This window comes from Gigantopelta aegis, chromosome 15, assembly GCF_016097555.1.
Source record: "Gigantopelta aegis isolate Gae_Host chromosome 15, Gae_host_genome, whole genome shotgun sequence".
Classification (NCBI taxonomy): Eukaryota; Metazoa; Mollusca; class Gastropoda; order Neomphalida; family Peltospiridae; genus Gigantopelta; species Gigantopelta aegis.
In genome coordinates, this window is record NC_054713.1 from 573,342 (window position 1) to 592,850 (window position 19,509).

Consider the following 19,509-nt stretch of genomic DNA (forward strand, 5'->3'; position numbering starts at 1 on the left):
GTAATCCCATACACCACGACCAGGGAAATAAATTCACAAACTAAACTTTATAATCAAAGCTTTTTTTTAAATTTCAGGTCAGTTAGGTTCAAGTGTTTGGCTGATTTATTGGGATTTTTTCGGTTGAGGGTTTTCAATTTTCATTAATGATACATGTACAGTATTAATGATAGCAGTCTGTATATTAATATACATGTGTGTAAAGTATTAATTTTATCAATCTATAATGGTGGTCGTAATAAGACTTTCAGTTATTTTGATGTTTTTAATTTCACTTTGAGCTCCTGATTTATCTGTCTTGTCATTCTGTTTTACTTCTAGTTTTGTATATTGTCACGTTTGTTTTGAATCCCCTTGCTAATCCCAAGCTGTGTCTGTCTCAGTATATATCTCTGTCATTAAACACTCTTTCCAGTTATTGACCTGTCATTGAGGCCAATTTCAGGTTTTATGGACCGAAGAAATTGATACTGAACGAAATTCATGACTTATACATTCCTGCTTAGAATCGAAATATGCCAATGCTTATAATTTTCCTCAAAATGTGTTCTAACTAAGATGTAATGACGTCATGTAATCCTATGATGACATATGACAAGCAGAGGAATGCGGAAATGAACAGTTGAAACATTACCAAGACAAAAATTAAATTAGAGACACTATGACCAGTAAGAGTGTCAAAATCATATTAATAACAAAATAAAAAACAAAATATGATAAATCTGAAGATACTTTTAAACTGAACACTTACTGATTACCTCCATATGCATTCTTTATTTGTAACATAAAATCCAGGCAGTGCTGAATGCAACTGCATTTTGATGTATCATGTACATTTCTAATCTGCAAGATATTCCACGCACAATTTGACGATTACTGACCTTGTCTTTATGGTATTTGCGGAATTAAACTAAGTATGAATAAAGATGTTATTTTTTTGTTCAGGACAGCAACGCGTTTTGTCACAAGTTCGTAGTTGTTTACATTAGAATTAGCAGTTGACATTGCATTACGTTACCTACTCATTACATGTAATTGGATAGAATGTTTTTTCTTCTTTGTTTTCATTGGTTAAATCTCAAAGGGCAATATCACTTATGATCGGACCAGTGGGACCGACTGAGGGTAATTAATATCACTATCACTGTTTTTTGTAACAATAAGAATACGGCTATATTTTCATTATGTAATAAAATCTAATATGACAATGTGTCATTCCAGGTCTCCTCCTCCCGAAACAAGCAGCACAAGCCGTGATGCTACCAGTCCCCCGGAAAGTGCTGACTCGTCGACAACCTCCGCCACTGCTGCTGACAGCACTGACCGTCACACTGCGCCACCATGATGACAATGACGACGATGACACTGATAAAACCACATTCTGACAATGCTCAGCGACTCGTTACGTTACCACTTTCTCACTGACTACTATCTCAAGCTCGTTCCTTCCCATTGGGTGATTGTTTATGTTGCACCAATGCGTCCCGTTTTCGTATTTCCATTGTACCTGGTTTTGTTTTTTTAAATTATTATAATAATTATTCCTTTAAATTTGTGGCATTTTGTTTGTTTTTACATGCAATTGGCTTTGTTGCTGCACGGAGGAGAATAGGTCTGAGTGGTACAGTGTTGTTTTTAGCTGTTAAACTTGTTTATGTCCCCTACCGGTCCAGCTGGAGGGAACTGTAGACTTCCTCTGTCCTTCTGTCTGTCTGTCTGTCTTTTGTTTTCACAATACCGTGACATGTTGAGATGACATTTTCTGTAGCTTTATCATGTACCGTTACAGATCAGGTTTGACTTTCATGGTGATTTACCTATTTTTTAAAGAGTTATGGCCCTTGAACTTAGGTGATACGAAAATATGTTTTCTGGATAATTTTATTTTTGTAATGCTCGAGACTTTGAGCTGAAAATTTTTGTATAGCTTTATCATGTACGGTTACAGATCAGATGTGACATTTATGACGATTTACCAGTTTTGACAGAGTTATGTCCCTTGAACTTAGGAGATACAAACATTTGTTTTCTGGCTTTTTTTCTTTTTTTTCAATTTATTTTGCAGTGCCTCTAGATTTTGAGCTGAAATTGTTTTGTGTAAGTTTATCACTGTTACAGATCAAGTTTGACTTTCATTGTGATTTACCAATTTTTGGCAGAGTTATGGCCCATGAAGTTAGCAGATATGAAAATTGTTGGGTGCGACAGGGTACAGAGTTTCTGAACCAATTGTTTTCTAAATTGCATGCAAAAATAGTATTTTCTGCATGGAATAGTTTTTACAAAATAAATTGGTATTGCTCTTCATGGAAGTGCTGGAAAAAGACTTGTTTGAGTGGTTAAGAGTTTTCAGTTATTAGGCACACCATCACCGTTTTTACATTATTCCTTTCTGTAGCAACTCAGTGTCATCTGGTTTAGGACAAAGATCTTTTAATAACAACGAAAAACAATGATAAAAAAGTACTGAGATGTGTCAACTCAAATATTTGCTTGATGTTATAAATAAGTTGACCTCTAGTATTTAAATAACCCATTGGTTACAAGTTACTTGTTATTTTTACTTCTAACTAATAACATGTGTCACTTGTATAACAGCAAAATAAGACCATGCTTTGGATCAAGGGTGGACGACTCTAAGTTTGTGTGGTCCATCTATAGTAATATTTGTTTTGCATGTTGGTTACCAAGCGATTGTACTTGATAAAAATAGCAATCATATGATCCTCTCGATACAGTGGTATTTTTTACAAAATGTATTTTGACAGAAATTACATTGATATGCAAATACAATGCAAAACTTAATGATGATGTGCTACCTTTAGTTTTAAATAGATATGTCACATCCCTGTTTGACATACATGACTAATTTTAAAAACTAAATCACGTCAAATGGATATGTCACATCCTTGTATGACCTACAGCATTGTAATTATAAAAACTGTAAATCGCGTCAAATGGATATGTCGCATCCTTGTATGACATACAGCATTGTAATTATAAAAACTGTAAATCGCGTCAAATGGATATGTCACATCCTTGTATGACATACAGCATTGTAATTATAAAAACTGTAAATCGTGTCAAATGGATATGTCGCATCCTTGTATGACATACAGCATTGTAATTATAAAAACTGTAAATCGCGTCAAATGGATATGTCACGTCCCTGTACTACATAAATATTGTAATCGTGTCAACAAAAACCAAAGTTGTGTTTATTTTGTAAATTTGATATTGAAATAGTGAATCGTGTACATGTTGTTAGAAAACCAGGTGAACTACATACATGTATGGTAGTCAGATGGTCAGTACTTAATAGAGCTCATGCTGAATAACCTTTGTTTTAGTCAGTTGTCAGATACGTCTAGTATTTCCTTCCTTGAAAGTTATTACTCCCGCTCCCCTCCAGACTCACTTAGGTGGGTGGTAAATTGCTCCCCTCCAGACTCACTTAGTTAGGTGAGTGGTAAATTGCTCGCCTCGCAATAAAATGTTTATAGGGATTGTCCATTATTTCTTGTACGTTCATTGGAGTATGGAAAAAAAAAAATCATCCTAAAATTGTGAATCTGCGAATCCCAGAAATGTCTGACGTTATCGTATTTACACAGCCACTGACCGCGTCGCACGGAGTGTTGTTACTTCATTATCTGTGATATTTCCTATGTACTTTCTACAATGTTACAATGTAGCTTTATCCACTTTTATCAAATTGTCAATAACCGAGCAAACCGATGTTTAAATACTCTGCAATCAAAGTCATGTGATTGTGAGCTTTATAAGCCTCTGAAAATTACAATTTTTTTGGTTCCTACGTCTCTGACCCAAATTATTATTATTATTTTTTTTAATTGTTTTCGTTCATGCACTAAATTATATGAACATAATGGGTTTAAGGTGCTATGTCAAAGTTACAATAATTGCAGTTCCTGTCAAAATTTTGCACAATTAATTTGTGCTTTTAATTGTAAAAGTTTATACCTTCAGCTATATATGCCTATAAAAATGTACAACCAAATAATTTCATTGACTATTTTAGTTTGGAATATTGAAAGTGTGTCACATACACATTAAACACACCAAATTTACCCAGAATTCTTTGCGGTCAACTGACAAAGAAACAAAGATGGTGATCGTGCTATATTTATCCACAAATTATTGGGGAAATCTTCTTTGTCGTCCAGTGCCAGATTGAAAAAAATTATTATTATTCTAGAATTGATTATGGAAAGTTGATTATGGAAAGATTATGCGTATGATTGATTAATTTGTAGTCATTTATTACAAATAAATGTGATAATAACAAAATATTATAGTTTCAACTTTGACATAGGACCTTTAAGCAAAAAGAAAAGGGTTACCTGAATTTGTTTTTGTGTAACTAATAAATGAGTTGTGCTCATTTTCAATTCTTGGAGGCCCTTTTGACGAAATGTAAATAGCATCGTTTGTTGAGACTAACTGTACCGTTCGGAGAGATTTGTTAAATTTTACATTTTAGATTTTCAGGTGGTTTTGTTTTTGTCATGAATGTCACTTTACTGTTTAAGGACGGATCCTTGTGTTTTCAAGGGGTGTGCACACTGTTCCCCCCCCCCCCCCCCACACTTTACTTGTATCATGTATGAGTGTAACTATGTAGCACAAACGTAATACATTCATTGTGTGGATACAGCAGTTTTAAACGTAATTCTGAGGGGGTTTCCACAACCATATACCCCTCTCAGAATCTGCCTGGTTTTTATCTTTTCTTTCTTCTTTTAGCATTAGTGAGTTTTCTGAAATACTGAATTCAACTAACATATCCTTGCATTTTTTTAATATGTGTTATTATAATTATTATTCCATCAATATTTTGTAAATTGTTTTTTAAATGGATACTTCGTATATAGTGTGTATTATTTATTTATTTATTTATATTGTTAAATCCAAGTGGTATTTGTGTTATCTATAAATTTATCCCATTCACAATGAATTTCTTCTTCTTTTTCCCCAGATAGTAACACCGGGTTGTTTTTCATGTGCATGGTGTTTGGCTTGGTGCGGGCCTTGTCATGTTAAGGGCTGTCATCATCATGCGATTGGTCGCGCAGACTTGTCATATATGATCAAATAGTGTGAGAACACCTAAATGGAAACATTAGTCTTGTGTGACAAGTCGATTAGAACATGTCCTATTTCTCACGATCATTTGCATGTGTCAAGTTGGTGTGACAAATCGCATAATGAGCACGCCACTTTAAATGAACACTTTAAAAAGATTGATTCTGTAATTATCAGTCGCAGTGGTTCGATGTGACACGTGGAGCGGGAGTTCGGTAACCATGCTTGCACCACGCCCACACTGTCACCGCGCCCACACTGTCACCGCACCCACACTGTCACCGCGCCCACACTCACCGCGCCCACACGGTCACCGCGCCCACACTGTCAAACACCACAGACATAGAAAACAACCCTAACACTTGAAAACTGTTTAATCCAACACACAGCAATCCCATGCATGTTTTAAAAGAATTAATTGTAGGATGCATAGTAGAGAAGTATTGGGATGTTTTGTAAGATGAAAGGTATGTAATGGCTGCCCATGTAGTATTCTCTATTTAAATGTTTTAGTCTTCTACTTGATCACATATACGTACAGGTAGTTTGAAAAAGATCCATTTTTTGTCAGGTGTTTGTCAATCCTCCCGTTTTATCCATTTCCACCCATATCCATCCCCACCCTCTGGCCACAGCTATCTCTATCAACCCCTCCCTCCCTAATATTAGTATTTTTAATGTTATAGAACTTGCAGCTAGATACATAATGTGGTTGTTATTTCACATGCAAAACAGGGTTGTTAGTTTATTGTTACCATCTCCAGTTCGGTTTTGTTTATATTTATTTAAACCTGTGTTTCATGATTATTTTTTTATTTATTTTTAGCAGAAGCAGTCATAAGCATTGTGAAGACACTGTTGTCCACTCTGTTTATGAGTTTATGACAAAACACCCCTGTGATACTGTTATCAATTCAAATAATGTTTCTCCATTTTTATTGGTTGTCATCACTGCTCCTCTGTTGATTGGTTGATATCACGGAGCTGTTGATTGGTTAACAGCACTGCCTCTCTTTTAATTGGTTAGCAACACTGTTCTTTCTGTTGATTGGTTAACAGCAATGGACTATTGATAGAATAATCATGCTGTATAGTTAAGGCCAAATAAAATAAAATAAATTATTCTGGTGTGAAAACAAATTAGGGTAGGTAGATGGGCTATAACTAAAAAATCTGGTCATGACAAAGAGCAGTATTAAAAGTAACATTTCACACAAATGCTGCATCCTCCCAATATTTTGAAAATGTGTAGGTGGGGAGAAACGTTTAGGGTCGGTGAAAATAGTGAACAAAATTAGTGTCGGTCAGGTAACTGGAACCACACAATGTCATATTTGTTTATATTTAGCCTAATTTTACACATTATCCATCAAGTTCTAGGAATGATTACATGGAAGTAAGCAGAGTTTGACAAATCTGCTAGCCCAACACCCACGGCCAGTGCGTTTTTCAAGTCGGGCTAGTCACAAATGCTAACCTACTAGCCAGATAGCCCAACACCCAAGGCCAGTGTGTTTTCAGGTCGGGCTAGTCACAAATGCTAACCTACTAGCCAGATGGCCCAACACCCAAGGCCAGTGTGTTTTCAGGTCGGGCTAGTCACAAATGCTAACCTACTAGCCAGATGGCCCAACACCCAAGGCCAGTGTGTTTTCAAGTCGGGCTAGTCACAAATGCTAACCTACTAGCCAGATGGCCCAACACCCAAGGCCAGTGTGTTTTCAAGTCGGGCTAGTCACAAATGCTAACCTACTAGCCAGATGGCCCAACACCCAAGGCCAGTGTGTTTTCAAGTCGGGCTAGTCACAAATGCTAACCTACTAGCCAGATGTGTTTTCAAGTCCAACACCCACTAGCCAGATGGCCAGGCCAGTGTTTTTCAAGTCGGGCTAGTCACAAATGCTAACCTACTAGCCAGATGGGCCAACACCCAAGGCCAGTGTGTTTTCAAGTCGGGCTAGTCACAAATGCTAACCTACTAGCCAGATGGCCCAACACCCAAGGCCAGTGTGTTTTCAAGTCGGGCTAGTCACAAATGCTAACCTACTAACCAGATGGGCCAACACCCAAGGCCAGTGTGTTTTCAAGTCGGGCTAGTCACAAATGCTAACCTACTAGCCAGATGGCCCAACACCCAAGGCCAGTGTGTTTTCAAGTCGGGCTAGTCACAAATGCTAACCTACTAACCAGATGGGCTAGTTCTGACACATTCTGTAAAACAAAGGTCACCTTATTTTAAAAAAATTTACCCATATTATTGGAAGAATTGTTTCTTATATGTAAGTTCAAACAATTGCAATATGTTGTTCGTTTTATTTATTACAATAATTATTTGTAACTGCTAAACAAATTTACAAAGTGTTAATGGGTAAATGCAAAATCCAATTGGTTTCCTGAAGAAGAAAAAAACCCACATCATTAAAAAACATTGTTACTCGTTGAATGAGTTAAAACATGTTCATTTCTCAGAGGGTTGTAATAAATGTTGAAAAAAAACAATCCACTTCCCAAAATGTCTTTCTTCCTCCCCTCCCACCACCAGTACAGCTACCCTGTAACAATTTGTGGAACAGCCCTAGGTGAATGGGAGTATCGGTGGTAGATCACATCAACTTGTTTGTTTGCACAGCCGTCGTTATTAGTATAACCACAGTTATTACATACGCGCACAATCGTGTTTCTCTTCCTAGATCTGACTGGAACAAATACAGTACGTAGATTCTTTTTCTCTTTTCTTGTTCTTCTAGAAATGTATTGGTATACTTTTATTAGTATATTTTTATTGTTATATCCATGGTCACTATTTATCGTCACGTGCACTGCATAATGTTTCTCTCCCTCTCTCCGTTTTTGGCAGACTTACAAAATGAGTTAATGTTATACCTTTTGATCATTGTTAAATCTAATGGAAGTTTTTTTTAATGATGTATGTTGTTAAAAAAAACCTTTATAAATGATGAATAAAGCTTTTAAAAACATATGTTGTTAAAATTGTCAAAACATACTCTTTGAACAATATATTTGACTTAAAGCGTATGTTGTCAAAACATACTCTATAAACAACGAAAATCCTTTAATGGTGTATGTTGTCTAAACGTACTCTATAAACAGTGTATAAGACTTTATGTCATGTATTATTAAAACATTGCCTATAATGTATAAGGCTTTTAATGATGTATGTTGTCAAAACATACTTTGTAAACAGTGTATAACACTTCATGGCATATATTGTCAAAATATACTGTGTAAAAAGTGTATAAGACTTTGTGACATATGTTGTGAAAATGTAGTCTGTAAATACTGTATAAGACTTTATGACAAAAACAAGTCTGAAAACAGTGTTATGAGGCTTTTAGTGATGTACCGTATGTTGTCAAAACATACTTTATGAACAATATATGACTTTATGACATATATTGTCAAAACGTAGTCTGTAAACAATGTATAAGGCTTTATGACATATATTGTCAAAACGTAGTCTGTAAACAATGTATAAGGCTTTATGACATATATTGTCAAAACATAGTCTGTAAACAATGTATAAGGCTTTATGACATATATTGTCAAAACGTAGTCTGTAAACAATGTATAAGGCTTTATGACATATATTGTCAAAACATAGTCTGTAAATAATGTATAACACCGTATGTCATATTGTCAAAACATACATGTAGTCTGTAAACAGTGTAAGGCTTTTAATGATGTGTGTTGTCAAAACATATTTTATGAACAAAGTATAAGACTTAACAACACGTGGTACCCAGTGCTGTTATTTCTAAAACATAACAGGCATGTTTGGTTTTTTCGGGGAGTGGGGGGTAAAATATTCTTTTTCTGATAATTAATCTGTTTGTTAAAAGTCGTAGACCCGAGTTTTAACCCGTAAAAATTAACACATAAGTTTGGTTAATCTACAAACGTGTAACACACTTGGATAAAGTTACAACAGAGTGAAACCAGAGTGTGTGACATTGAAACCGTGAAATATCCTGAAAATAGACCAGAACTAGACTCCATAAGCGTTGCTTCTCAGACTGACCTGCTTTTTAAAAATATGAACCATTTTGTGATATTAAAAACACCTTGATGACCAGAAACACTTTGGATGTAAAGAAAGTAATAATCTAAACAATACAATCTAAGTAATGTCAGATTTGAATGATTAAAAATGGTTCTAATAGTGAAAAATAGGCCTTAAATATAGGTCTCAAAACTAAAGTCCGTACCAAATTGTTAACAACTGATAAATTACTCTTTAAAACTTTAGAGAGTGTCACTTTATCAATGTCAGTTTGTAATCTTTTACATTATGAAAACCACTGGAGAGCCACATCACTGTTTACAATGCCCAAACTTTAACTTGGCTTACATGCAGAGAAATCATCCGGGAAGTAGCATGTGACGATGGCTCTCATCCAAGTTGTAAATGATTTTATGTGTGGACTGTTTCTCTCTTTGGTTCATTAGCAGAAACAAGATGGCATGTACTTTGTCATGTAGGATTGTCTGTTATTTCTTTTACGTTCATCGGAGTGTGAACAAAAAACAAATCACCCACAAAATGTGGGAATCGGCAAAGCCGTTCTCACATAGGTTTGCAGATGATTTTTTTTTCATACCCAGATGAACATAAAAGAAGTAACGGGTAATACTTATAAATAATCAAATTTCATTGGTCCAGCCGCAACAAGAGGAGTTTGTTCATTTCTCGATGAAGGTAAAATTACAACGTCGGAGAATGTTATACCTGATGACATCATTTTATATTGGGCATTTGTCTTACTCAGCATTATTGTTTAGCCAAAAAAATAGTTCCAAATAATGTATGAACTTTTGGTGTTATTATTAGCAAGTATGATTCAAATTTAATTATAAGTATTGTCTGTTATTTCTTTTACGTTCATCTGGGTATGAACAAAATAATCATCTGCAAACTTATGTGAGAATGGCTACGCTGATTTACACAGTTTGCGGATGATTTATTTTGTTCATACCCTGATGTGGTGTAACTTCACAACTGTTTCATAATAGCTAACGGTGTATGTTTGTTTGACTCACACTGGAGAAAGAAGTCAAGTCTAAATTGAAGAAGTGGGGTGGGGCACAAAGTTGATATATTATAAATACATGTATAAAAATGTTGGGGGATGAAAATCTTTACTGAAAGACTCATAAAGTTGGCAATATATTTTTAAAATTTAAATATTATTAGAAATATCCTAAAGGAAAAAAACCCAAACAATTTAAATAGAAGTGTTATTTTACTCCTGAAGCCGATTGTCTACTATGAATGGTTGAATATTTAAAATATCCTCAAAGAAAAAAGTAAAACCCAATTGAAATAGAAAAATGGTGGCGCATACATGTGCAGTTGCTGATTTGCTTTAAATGTTCTGAAGATTGGAGTTTTCACAGGTACAATGCATAAATTAAGGATGGAAGATTGGAGTTTTCACATAGGTACACTGCGTAAATTAAGGATGGGACATTGGAGTTTTCACATAGGTACACTGCGTAAATTGAGGATGGAAGATTGGAGTTTTCACATATGTACGATGCGTAAGTTAAGGATGAAAATAACTGGATGTTTTATTTAAAAGTATATAAGCCAACATTACATTCACCACCATTTATATTGAGTTCAGTATATGTGTATGAAATTGTGTACAAGTTGCAAGCCTTTAAAGTTAAATCTGTCATAGTAGACATTAATCACCATGACAACTGATCATGTTAGCCAATCAGTTTAGTTCTCTGCCAGTTGTCACAATCACTCCAAGGCAGTCCATCACAAATATAAAAAGATACGGTTTTTTAAAAAATGTCTGTTGTTTTTTTCATGTCTATTTTAAGGTAACGGTGTATTGTTACCTCAGTGGTATTTTTGTACCTCCCTCCACTATGAGTTGGTCACCATGACAACGTGAATGTTAATTATCTGCTGTTGTTTATTTTAATGTTATTTCTCACTATCTACTTTTTGTAATAAATTGTTTGCAGTTGCTACTTTGTGACATTATTATTGTTTGTAGATGTACGTACGTGTATATATTTATATGTTCAGTTGACTACACACATGTAGGATTTTGTATTTTAAAATGTTCAGCTTGACTGGTTCAGCTCCCTTGGTGTAGACATGTACTGTCTGTCTGTCCATCCGTCCACTTGTCCCATATATAATGTTACGGATGTTGTTTTTTTCACAATGCCTCGAGATATTGAGCTGAAAGTTTGAATATAGCTTAGTTATGTACAGTTACAAATCAAGTTTAACTTTTGTGACAATTTACCCATTTTTAACAGAGTTAAGGCCGTTGAATTAAGAGATTTGGTATGTAGCTTTATCATGTTCTGTTACAGATCATTTAACCATATGGCAATTTTTCAATTTGTAATGGTTAAGGCCGTTGAATTAAGAGATTTGGTATATAGCTCTTTCATGTTCTGTTACAGATCGTTTAACCATGTGGAAATTTGTCAATTTGTAACAGTTATAACCCTTGAATTAAGAGATTTTGTATATAGCTCTTTCATGTTCTGTTGCAGATCGTTCAACCATGTGAAAATTTGTCAATTTGTAACAGTTATGACCCTTGAATTAAGAGATACAGAAATTTGTTTTTCACTTCTTTTTTGGCAATGCCCCAAGATATTGAACTGACATTTTGTGTATAGCTTTACCAGTATTATGTTCTGTTACAAATCATGTTGGACTTTAACAGCAATTTACCCATTCTTGATAGTTATGCCCCTTGAACTTGGGAAATACAAAATTTGTTGGTCCCGATAAGGTATGTCTTTTGCTTTAGCAGTACTCTCAGAATGCTTATTCAGTGTTGCATCTTTGGATGTTCATCTCCATATTGCATATTAATAAAAAAGAAAAAAGCAATTAAAACCTAAATTTGATTTTAAAGCATTGTGATGACAACTACAGGTACAACAACAAACCAAGTTACACTGATGTAGGAATGTAAGAAATAAATTTGTAGTCCGTCCCATACCGTAAAATTGTTTTTTGTAAATAATTTTGGTTTGATTTGACTAAGAAAAGTGTTTTGGTATTAACAAAAAAACTTATTTTTGTGTGCTATTTAAAAAATATTCGGTTCAGAAATAATATGGCCGCCTTTATGGTTTTATGGACTGGTGTAGTCTTGATACAAGATAACTTTTACTTTTATTCTTACGTCAAACCAAATCAAAATTATTTACAAAAAAACAAAAAGAAAACGCCATTAGCACCACTGACTAACTTTATTGTTTGCAATAAAAAAAATGATGCACAGAAAATGTTTTTGTACAAACCTAAGCCTTTCAAGTTTTTGTTCAGTAAAAATATGCTCACAACAGTAAGTTGAAAATAAAATCTACCAGGATTATGCTTACAAAATAACAATTATAATAATTCTAATACATGTACAGTTCTCTCATATTTCATATTGGGCTAATTCACTACTTTTTAACAGTGTCCATTTCAAAAACCTACATCAACAAACGTGTCCTAAAATATAGGCTACAGATTTTCAAAGCAATCTTAGGGCTACAATGTTGTTAAACCACCGTAAGCTATGATGTCACAATGACGCATGCTATAGTCTACTGCATTTTTTAACAATATCATAGCATTAAGACAAGCTTTCGAATTTCATGGTAACTACCGTTTCCAGTAGTGTGTCAGTAGTAGTGTGTCAGTAGTGTGTCTGTTGTGTGTGTGTAAAATCACCGAACCAAAATTTCATTTCCCATGATTATTATGTTGAGTAGGACTTCAACGAAAATAACAATCAGTTTCTCAGGTTCCCATGATCACAAGGCACAGAACCGAAAAAGTGTTTCCATGAAATTTGAAAGCCTATGGCCTGTAAGATGGCTTCGAAACCTGGCCCTAATTAAAGTTTTGTTTTAAAGACAGGACAAGTACATTCAGGTACCAGTCATGGGGAAAGGAGAGGAATATTAGTTCACCAACACATCAGCGTGTATACACGTGTATAGTAATTCCCCAACTGGATCAAGAGGTTTGTATAAAGATCCCTTGCTGCTAATGAAATGGTTTAATGGCTTTCCCGTATCAGCATTACCAAGTGTTTTACATCTATCAAGAGGTTTGTATAAAGATCCCTTGCTGCTAATGAAATGGTTTAATGGCTTTCCCGTATCAGCATTACCAAGTGTTTTACATCTATCAAGAGGTCTGTATAAAGATCCCTTGCTGCTAATGAAATGGTTTAATGGCTTTCCCGTATCAGCATTACCAAGTGTTTTACATCTATCAAGAGGTCTGTATAAAGATCCCTTGCTGCTAATGAAACGGTTTAATGGCTTTCCCGTATCAGCATTACCAAGTGTTTTACATCTACAAGCAAATCCACTTGCATGTACTCTAGTGCTATCACTAAACAAATGACATTGATAAAGAGAGGATAAACCTGCCACAACCTACATCTATAAACCAGCAAGGGATCTTTTACATGCACTTTCTCATAGACAGGACAGTACACACCAGACTGATTAACAGTTGTGGGGATGTGGTTGGAACAGGAAAAACCCCCGACTCCACAGATGCTTTAATATATATGAAAATCTGCATCACGAGAACCTAGCTGACAAACTATCGAGAAACGACACCAGGCAGGAAACTAGACTGTCCTGTGTTTTGTTTCACCATTTCAAAAAACATACAATTCACGTCCAGAAACCACATGTAATTCACAATAAAACTAGCAATTTTGAATTATCGGTTGTTGGTTTCATGCAAAAAGCTTTTTAAAATGTGTACAGTTTTAAATGCAGTATTTCAGTAACCTAATTGTATTCAATTGTATTATTGACACTGTGAAGAAAAAAGGTTTAAATAATTCTCCCTCACGAAGACAACTTCGTCAATGTGGAGACAGAACAGAAAATGGTTTTGCACTGCTGAAAGACATGAAATGAACACTCGCTTGGCATAAAATAAAAAAACTTCTGTCAGTAAAATAATACACTTGTCACGAAACGAAACCAACATAATGTTCAGCTGCAACATAAAGTTCACCTGTAACATTAAATTCTCGTTTGGTTTTTGTTGTTGTTTTAAAAGAAGAATTCACATGCATTGAAATTCAGGACCATTATACTTTGATACACCGTTTACGAGTGTGCAGAAATGAGCATTTGTTATCAAGTAAACATATTTTAACCCTGGTCTGCATTTCTTTTCGGAGTTCAGTATATAGTTTTATGTTCATTCATAACAAAACTTTGTTTAACACCACCACTAGAGCACACTGATTTATTAATCATCGGCTATTGGATGTCAAACATTTGGGGAAACCTATTACATTTTTTTTCCATTAGTAGCAAGATATCTTTTACATGCACCATCCCACAGACAGGATAGATAGCACATACCATGGCATTTGATGTACCAGTCGTGGTGCACTGGCTCGACTGAGAAATAGCCCAATGGGCCCACCGACGTGGACCAAGACACCATACAGTATCTCCGGTTTGGTACAGACCATTACCCTCCGTCCCAAAAAGAGCAGTTTTCAAACCCAAGATGTGATGCCTGGCAGGCAATGTTGTTGGGGGGGGGAGAGGAGAGTAGTCTAGAGCAAAGTTTTTACGGTGAGCTGGATGATGCTCGCCTAAAAGCACTAAAAACAAAAAGTGCTTGGAGAGTTAGTGCTTACACCGAAGCAGCACAGCTTACACCTTAATAAGCTACACTAATGGAAACTGTTTACTTATATAAATACATGGACTATGTGGCTATAACCAGCGGTTCATGCATACTTTCCTGGCAAGCAACTTGGGATGCGTCAACAGCTTTTTTCGAGGACAGATATTGATGGTGAGTTAGGTTATGATTCATTACCACAGACGTCTTGGCATTATCAGGGCCCCATGTTATGAAGCAATCTTAGAGTACGGTACGGTAGTTATGCACCCAAGACAACATTGGCCCTGTTTTGCAACACTATCTTAGTGCTGAAGTCTGTTGGAACTGGGAGTGGTAGTTTGTATTTCCCAAATTTTTCCCACTTTCTGGGTAATGTTATAATATGACAAAAGCTATACACTATACACTGTCCTTTTCAATACCAAAACTGGTTTTCAAACAGCAGGTATATTATTAATTTTATAGACACTTTGGAGAAAGCAACTATTCTTAAATAACAATTTGTAGACAACACCCCTTAAAAAAAAAGATTTAAAAATGTTTTTTATTTTCAACTCATCAATTCACCCATTCAAGGAGAAAAAGACCTGTACAGACAGTAACATAACCTACTATATCTCAAATTTTGAAATACGGCCATATGAAAACAACCTCCAAGTAGAGGAGTAAAGAAAACATCCAAACTAAAATGTTTTTAAGAATACACGGATGGGTGGGTAAATGAATGCTTATCGACAACCCCAAACTAAAATGTTTTTAAGAATACACGGATGGGTGGGTAAATGAATGCTTATTGACAACCCCAAACTAAAATGTTTTTAAGAATACACGGATGGGTGGGTAAATGAATGCTTATCGACAACCCCAAACCAAAATGTTTTTAAGAATACACAAATGGTGGGTGAATGAATGCTTATCAAGAACCCCTGTTTTTGTAACATACATAGGGATGGACGGATGATGGATTTACTTCCCTTAGTTTCAAAAACAAAAAGAGAAAAAAAGCTAGGGAATGAAGTGTACAGCACTGTAATACAATGTTTAATATACAGGATTGGTAACATGATAGTTGCTTTAAAAGCCATAGTGTCCAGTTAGTGATGAATCTTAGTGATGTATGTAATATGACAAATAATGCTACAAAACAAAAACAAAAATCCTCTGACAATTAATGGATGTGGCTTGCACAGGATCAATTGCCTTCGATATACTTAGGTTTTCTCCCATTCCACCCAGTGCTCTACAACTGGTATGATATTCTGTAAATCGGGAAATGTTAGCGAGCATAAAATGACAGCGAATTAAGTGAGGCCATACATAACACTAATATTTCATGACATTTTAATACAAACATTTGATCTAAAACCCAGACACCCCAAAGTTATTTTTCTTGTTATTTAACTTTATGTGCACCTTAATAGAGACAATTGATCTAAAACCCACCACCCCAGTTATTTCTTGTTCTTTACATGCACCTTAATTCAGACATTTGATCTAAAGCCCACCACTACCCCAAAGTTAGTTCTATTGTTTTTCTCTTCATGTGCACCATAATACAGATATTTGATCCTAAACCCAGTCACTCCAAAGTTAGTTCTATTGTTAACTCTTTACATGAACCTTCCCACAGACAGGACAGTACACACCACAGGCTCTTACATACCAGTAATGGAGCACAGGTTGTAATGGGGGTAAACTGCAATGAATCTTATCAACGAGGAGGGGGTGAGAGAGAGGAATCAATCCTACTAGCCACACCACAGCTGGTACTTTACCAATGAGCTACATCCCCCACATCCAGACAGGTCTTGGGGAGACTGCACATAACAATGCATGTTGTAGGAAGTGCACATAACAATGCATGTTGTAGGAAGTGCACATAACAATGCATGTTGTAGGAAGTGGACAGATTGTCGATGAACATACACTGATGTCAAAGAGAAACTTTACATACAAAAGTTAGAAAATGTTAACAATTTAGAAACCACCTTACAAACACTTTGCATGTATAATGAAGTGCATTGTGACGTTTAGATGCCGTGTAAAATTTCTTCTGAATGTCAGTATAGATGTAGAGTTTCAAAAGAGAAGAAAGAAGAAACAAACCCTGACAAAAAGACCCCCTACTGCAGCCAATTCTGAATTACAGCTGGAGACAGACAGACAGTTGACCACTACCTGTAGTAAGACTACCAGGATTTACACACAGATTGTAAAATATCAAACACATTTTGTGACATGAGAAATGGATTTTTAAAAATACAATTATGATAACACCACGACTCATGACTGGATATAAAAACACACAATACATACAGTGTACATTATATGTAGGACATAAAAATAGCACTTTGGGAAAGCTGCAAGATAATGACAACCTATTTGTACAGACACAGGTACAGACACGGGTACACACGGACATGAACGACAGCCCATGTATACATCAGTAACAGTCACTGCATTCACAAACGCAGAGCCTTTTCACTACAAGCCTACGTACAGGTAGACACATTTTCGGCAAATATAAAACCAAAAGAAAATTGCTAATTTATATATATATATATATATATATATATATATATATATATATATATATATATATATATATATATATATATATATATCAATAACAGCAGGACTGAATATAAAAAAATAATTGATATTTGAGTCAATTTTGATTCTTTTACAATTTTTTTTAATTGTAAATATTTGTTAAAAACATTCCCATTTTTCATAAAATGTATCTATTTAAAAAATTGCATTAAAAGCCAAATGTCCCCCTCCACATCAACACTATCCCCCCAGTCTCTCCACATACTTTTTTATGTTTAAGAATGAACATCAAGAAGACAATGCTTGAAACGTTACATAAAGTTATGTATAACAAGATCAACAGAACCTTGCCGGTTGTCATTCAACTTGGAGGGTGCAATGAACCAAGATCCCACAGCAAGGTTTACTATTGCTAGGATTAGACTATCAACCCTCATGAGAGTTTGCTAACTTGACAGTTGCATTGTAATTCCCCCACTCCCAACTTATGATGGGTGCATCTGACGAGAATCGAGTTGTAAGAGCAACTCACACTAGCAACTCAACAGTCGTACAAGTCGTATACGACGAGAATCGAGTTGTAAGAGCAACTCACACTAGCAACTCAACAGTCGTATACGACGAGAATCGAGTTGTAAGAGCACTCACACTAGCAACTCAACAGTCGTACAAGTCGTATACGACGAGAATCGAGTTGTAAGAGCAACTCACACTAGCAACTCAACAGTCGTACAAGTCGTATACGACGAGAATCGAGTTGTAAGAGCACTCACACTAGCAACTCAACAGTCGTACAAGTCGTATACGACGAGAATCGAGTTGTAAGAGCACTCAGACTAGCAACTCAACAGTCGTAGAAGTTGAATTGGCCAACTTTGTCATGACAGTTGGTAGACTGACACTAGCCTGGGACATGACTAATAAAAGATGAATTTTAAACAAATGCATTTAAGTTCTATTACTGGGTAAATATGATACTACATACTTTTCTATCAACAGCATTTAAAAAAACTGAGATGTCCAACATGTACAGTATATACTAGCATACTATCAACAGCATTTTTAATGATTTAAAGGATCACAGATAGATCTGAAATTCATGCATTTTAAACAAGACGAAAAATTGCCCTTAAAGGTGCCATGTCAAAGTTAAAACTATAATATTTTTTTAATTTTCACATTTATTTGTAACACATGACTACAAATGAACTGATCTCCCGCTTAATCATTCCATACTGAACTCCAGAATAATAATTTTTAAGTCTTGTATTGGACAAGATTGGTTTTCCAAATAATCTGTGACTAAATATAGCATGGTCACCATCTTCGTTTCTTTGTCAGTTGTATGCAAACAAGTATGGAAAAAACTTAATGTGTCGAATGTATACACACAAAATAGTGACGTCACTAGTTAATGTGTGTGACACACACTCAAGATTCCCAACTAAAATTAAAAAAATTGTACTAAACCTAGCAAGTGGTATTAATTGGTTGTAATTTTTTACAGACATGTAGCTGAAGATTTAAACTTTATGTTTGAAAGCAAAAATTTAAAAATATTTTTGGCAGGAACCGCCATTATTGCAACTTTGGCACAGGACCTTTAAACTCTGGATTTAGGCAGACTCCGAGACCTAGTCCACACTATGGCCAGGGACGCTAGGCTCAGGCTAGACTTAAAATGTACAGGAACTACGGTAAATTTTAATTCAAATTTGAAGTTCAGACACCAAGGCCCATATGTACGAAGACTGTTCTTTTTGAACACAGGTGTTTAAGCATCGTTATAATATACAATTACATTGTTCATACATACAGGTAAGACAACAACTGGCTTTGAAATTCAGCTCAATATGTTTTACAAGCTTGGGGCTTGGACTTCGATATACATTTACACATAATTACACCAACACACACACAAATAAAAACAAAACAAGAAAAACACCAGTGAAAATAATCCACTGAAATTTTGACGACCATTTTTAAAGCCTCTTACAATCATGCCCACTTTGTAGGTCAACCAACACGTTATCATCCCTTTAGCAGTGAAGAAACTCGCAGCAATATTTGCATTACTACTGAAAATACACAGTATACAGGTACAAATGAGTTCACTCGTCTAAGCAAGAAGTTTGGTATTTCACGATTTCGTTTTGTTACAGGATATGAGAATTATCAGA

At 35.3% G+C, this 19,509-nt stretch overlaps 1 protein-coding gene and 2 long non-coding RNA genes across 4 annotated transcripts in view; 2 read left to right on the forward strand and 1 right to left on the reverse strand.

Moving 5' to 3' along the window:
* The window catches only part of LOC121389900 (calmodulin-binding transcription activator 2-like), a 76,554-nt gene extending 69,869 nt beyond the window's left edge, over window positions 1-6,685 (forward strand). For both annotated transcript variants that reach the window (XM_041521563.1, XM_041521562.1), the window contains one exon: window positions 1,222-6,685. In XM_041521563.1, coding sequence (XP_041377497.1) covers window positions 1,222-1,257 — 36 coding nt within the window. In that variant the 3' untranslated portion in view covers window positions 1,258-6,685. The remainder of the gene's footprint in view (window positions 1-1,221) is intronic.
* A 143-nt stretch (window positions 6,686-6,828) lies between these two features.
* Window positions 6,829-7,096, reverse strand: LOC121389902. Its single transcript, XR_005960113.1, has 2 exons — window positions 7,014-7,096; window positions 6,829-6,923 (listed from the first exon to the last, which is right to left on the reverse strand). It is a non-coding gene; the product is annotated as an uncharacterized LOC121389902 (long non-coding RNA).
* Window positions 7,097-13,059: 5,963 nt separating this feature from the next.
* Window positions 13,060-17,382, forward strand: LOC121389903. Its single transcript, XR_005960114.1, has 2 exons — window positions 13,060-13,127; window positions 13,215-17,382. It is a non-coding gene; the product is annotated as an uncharacterized LOC121389903 (long non-coding RNA).
* Window positions 17,383-19,509: the final 2,127 nt, after the last annotated feature.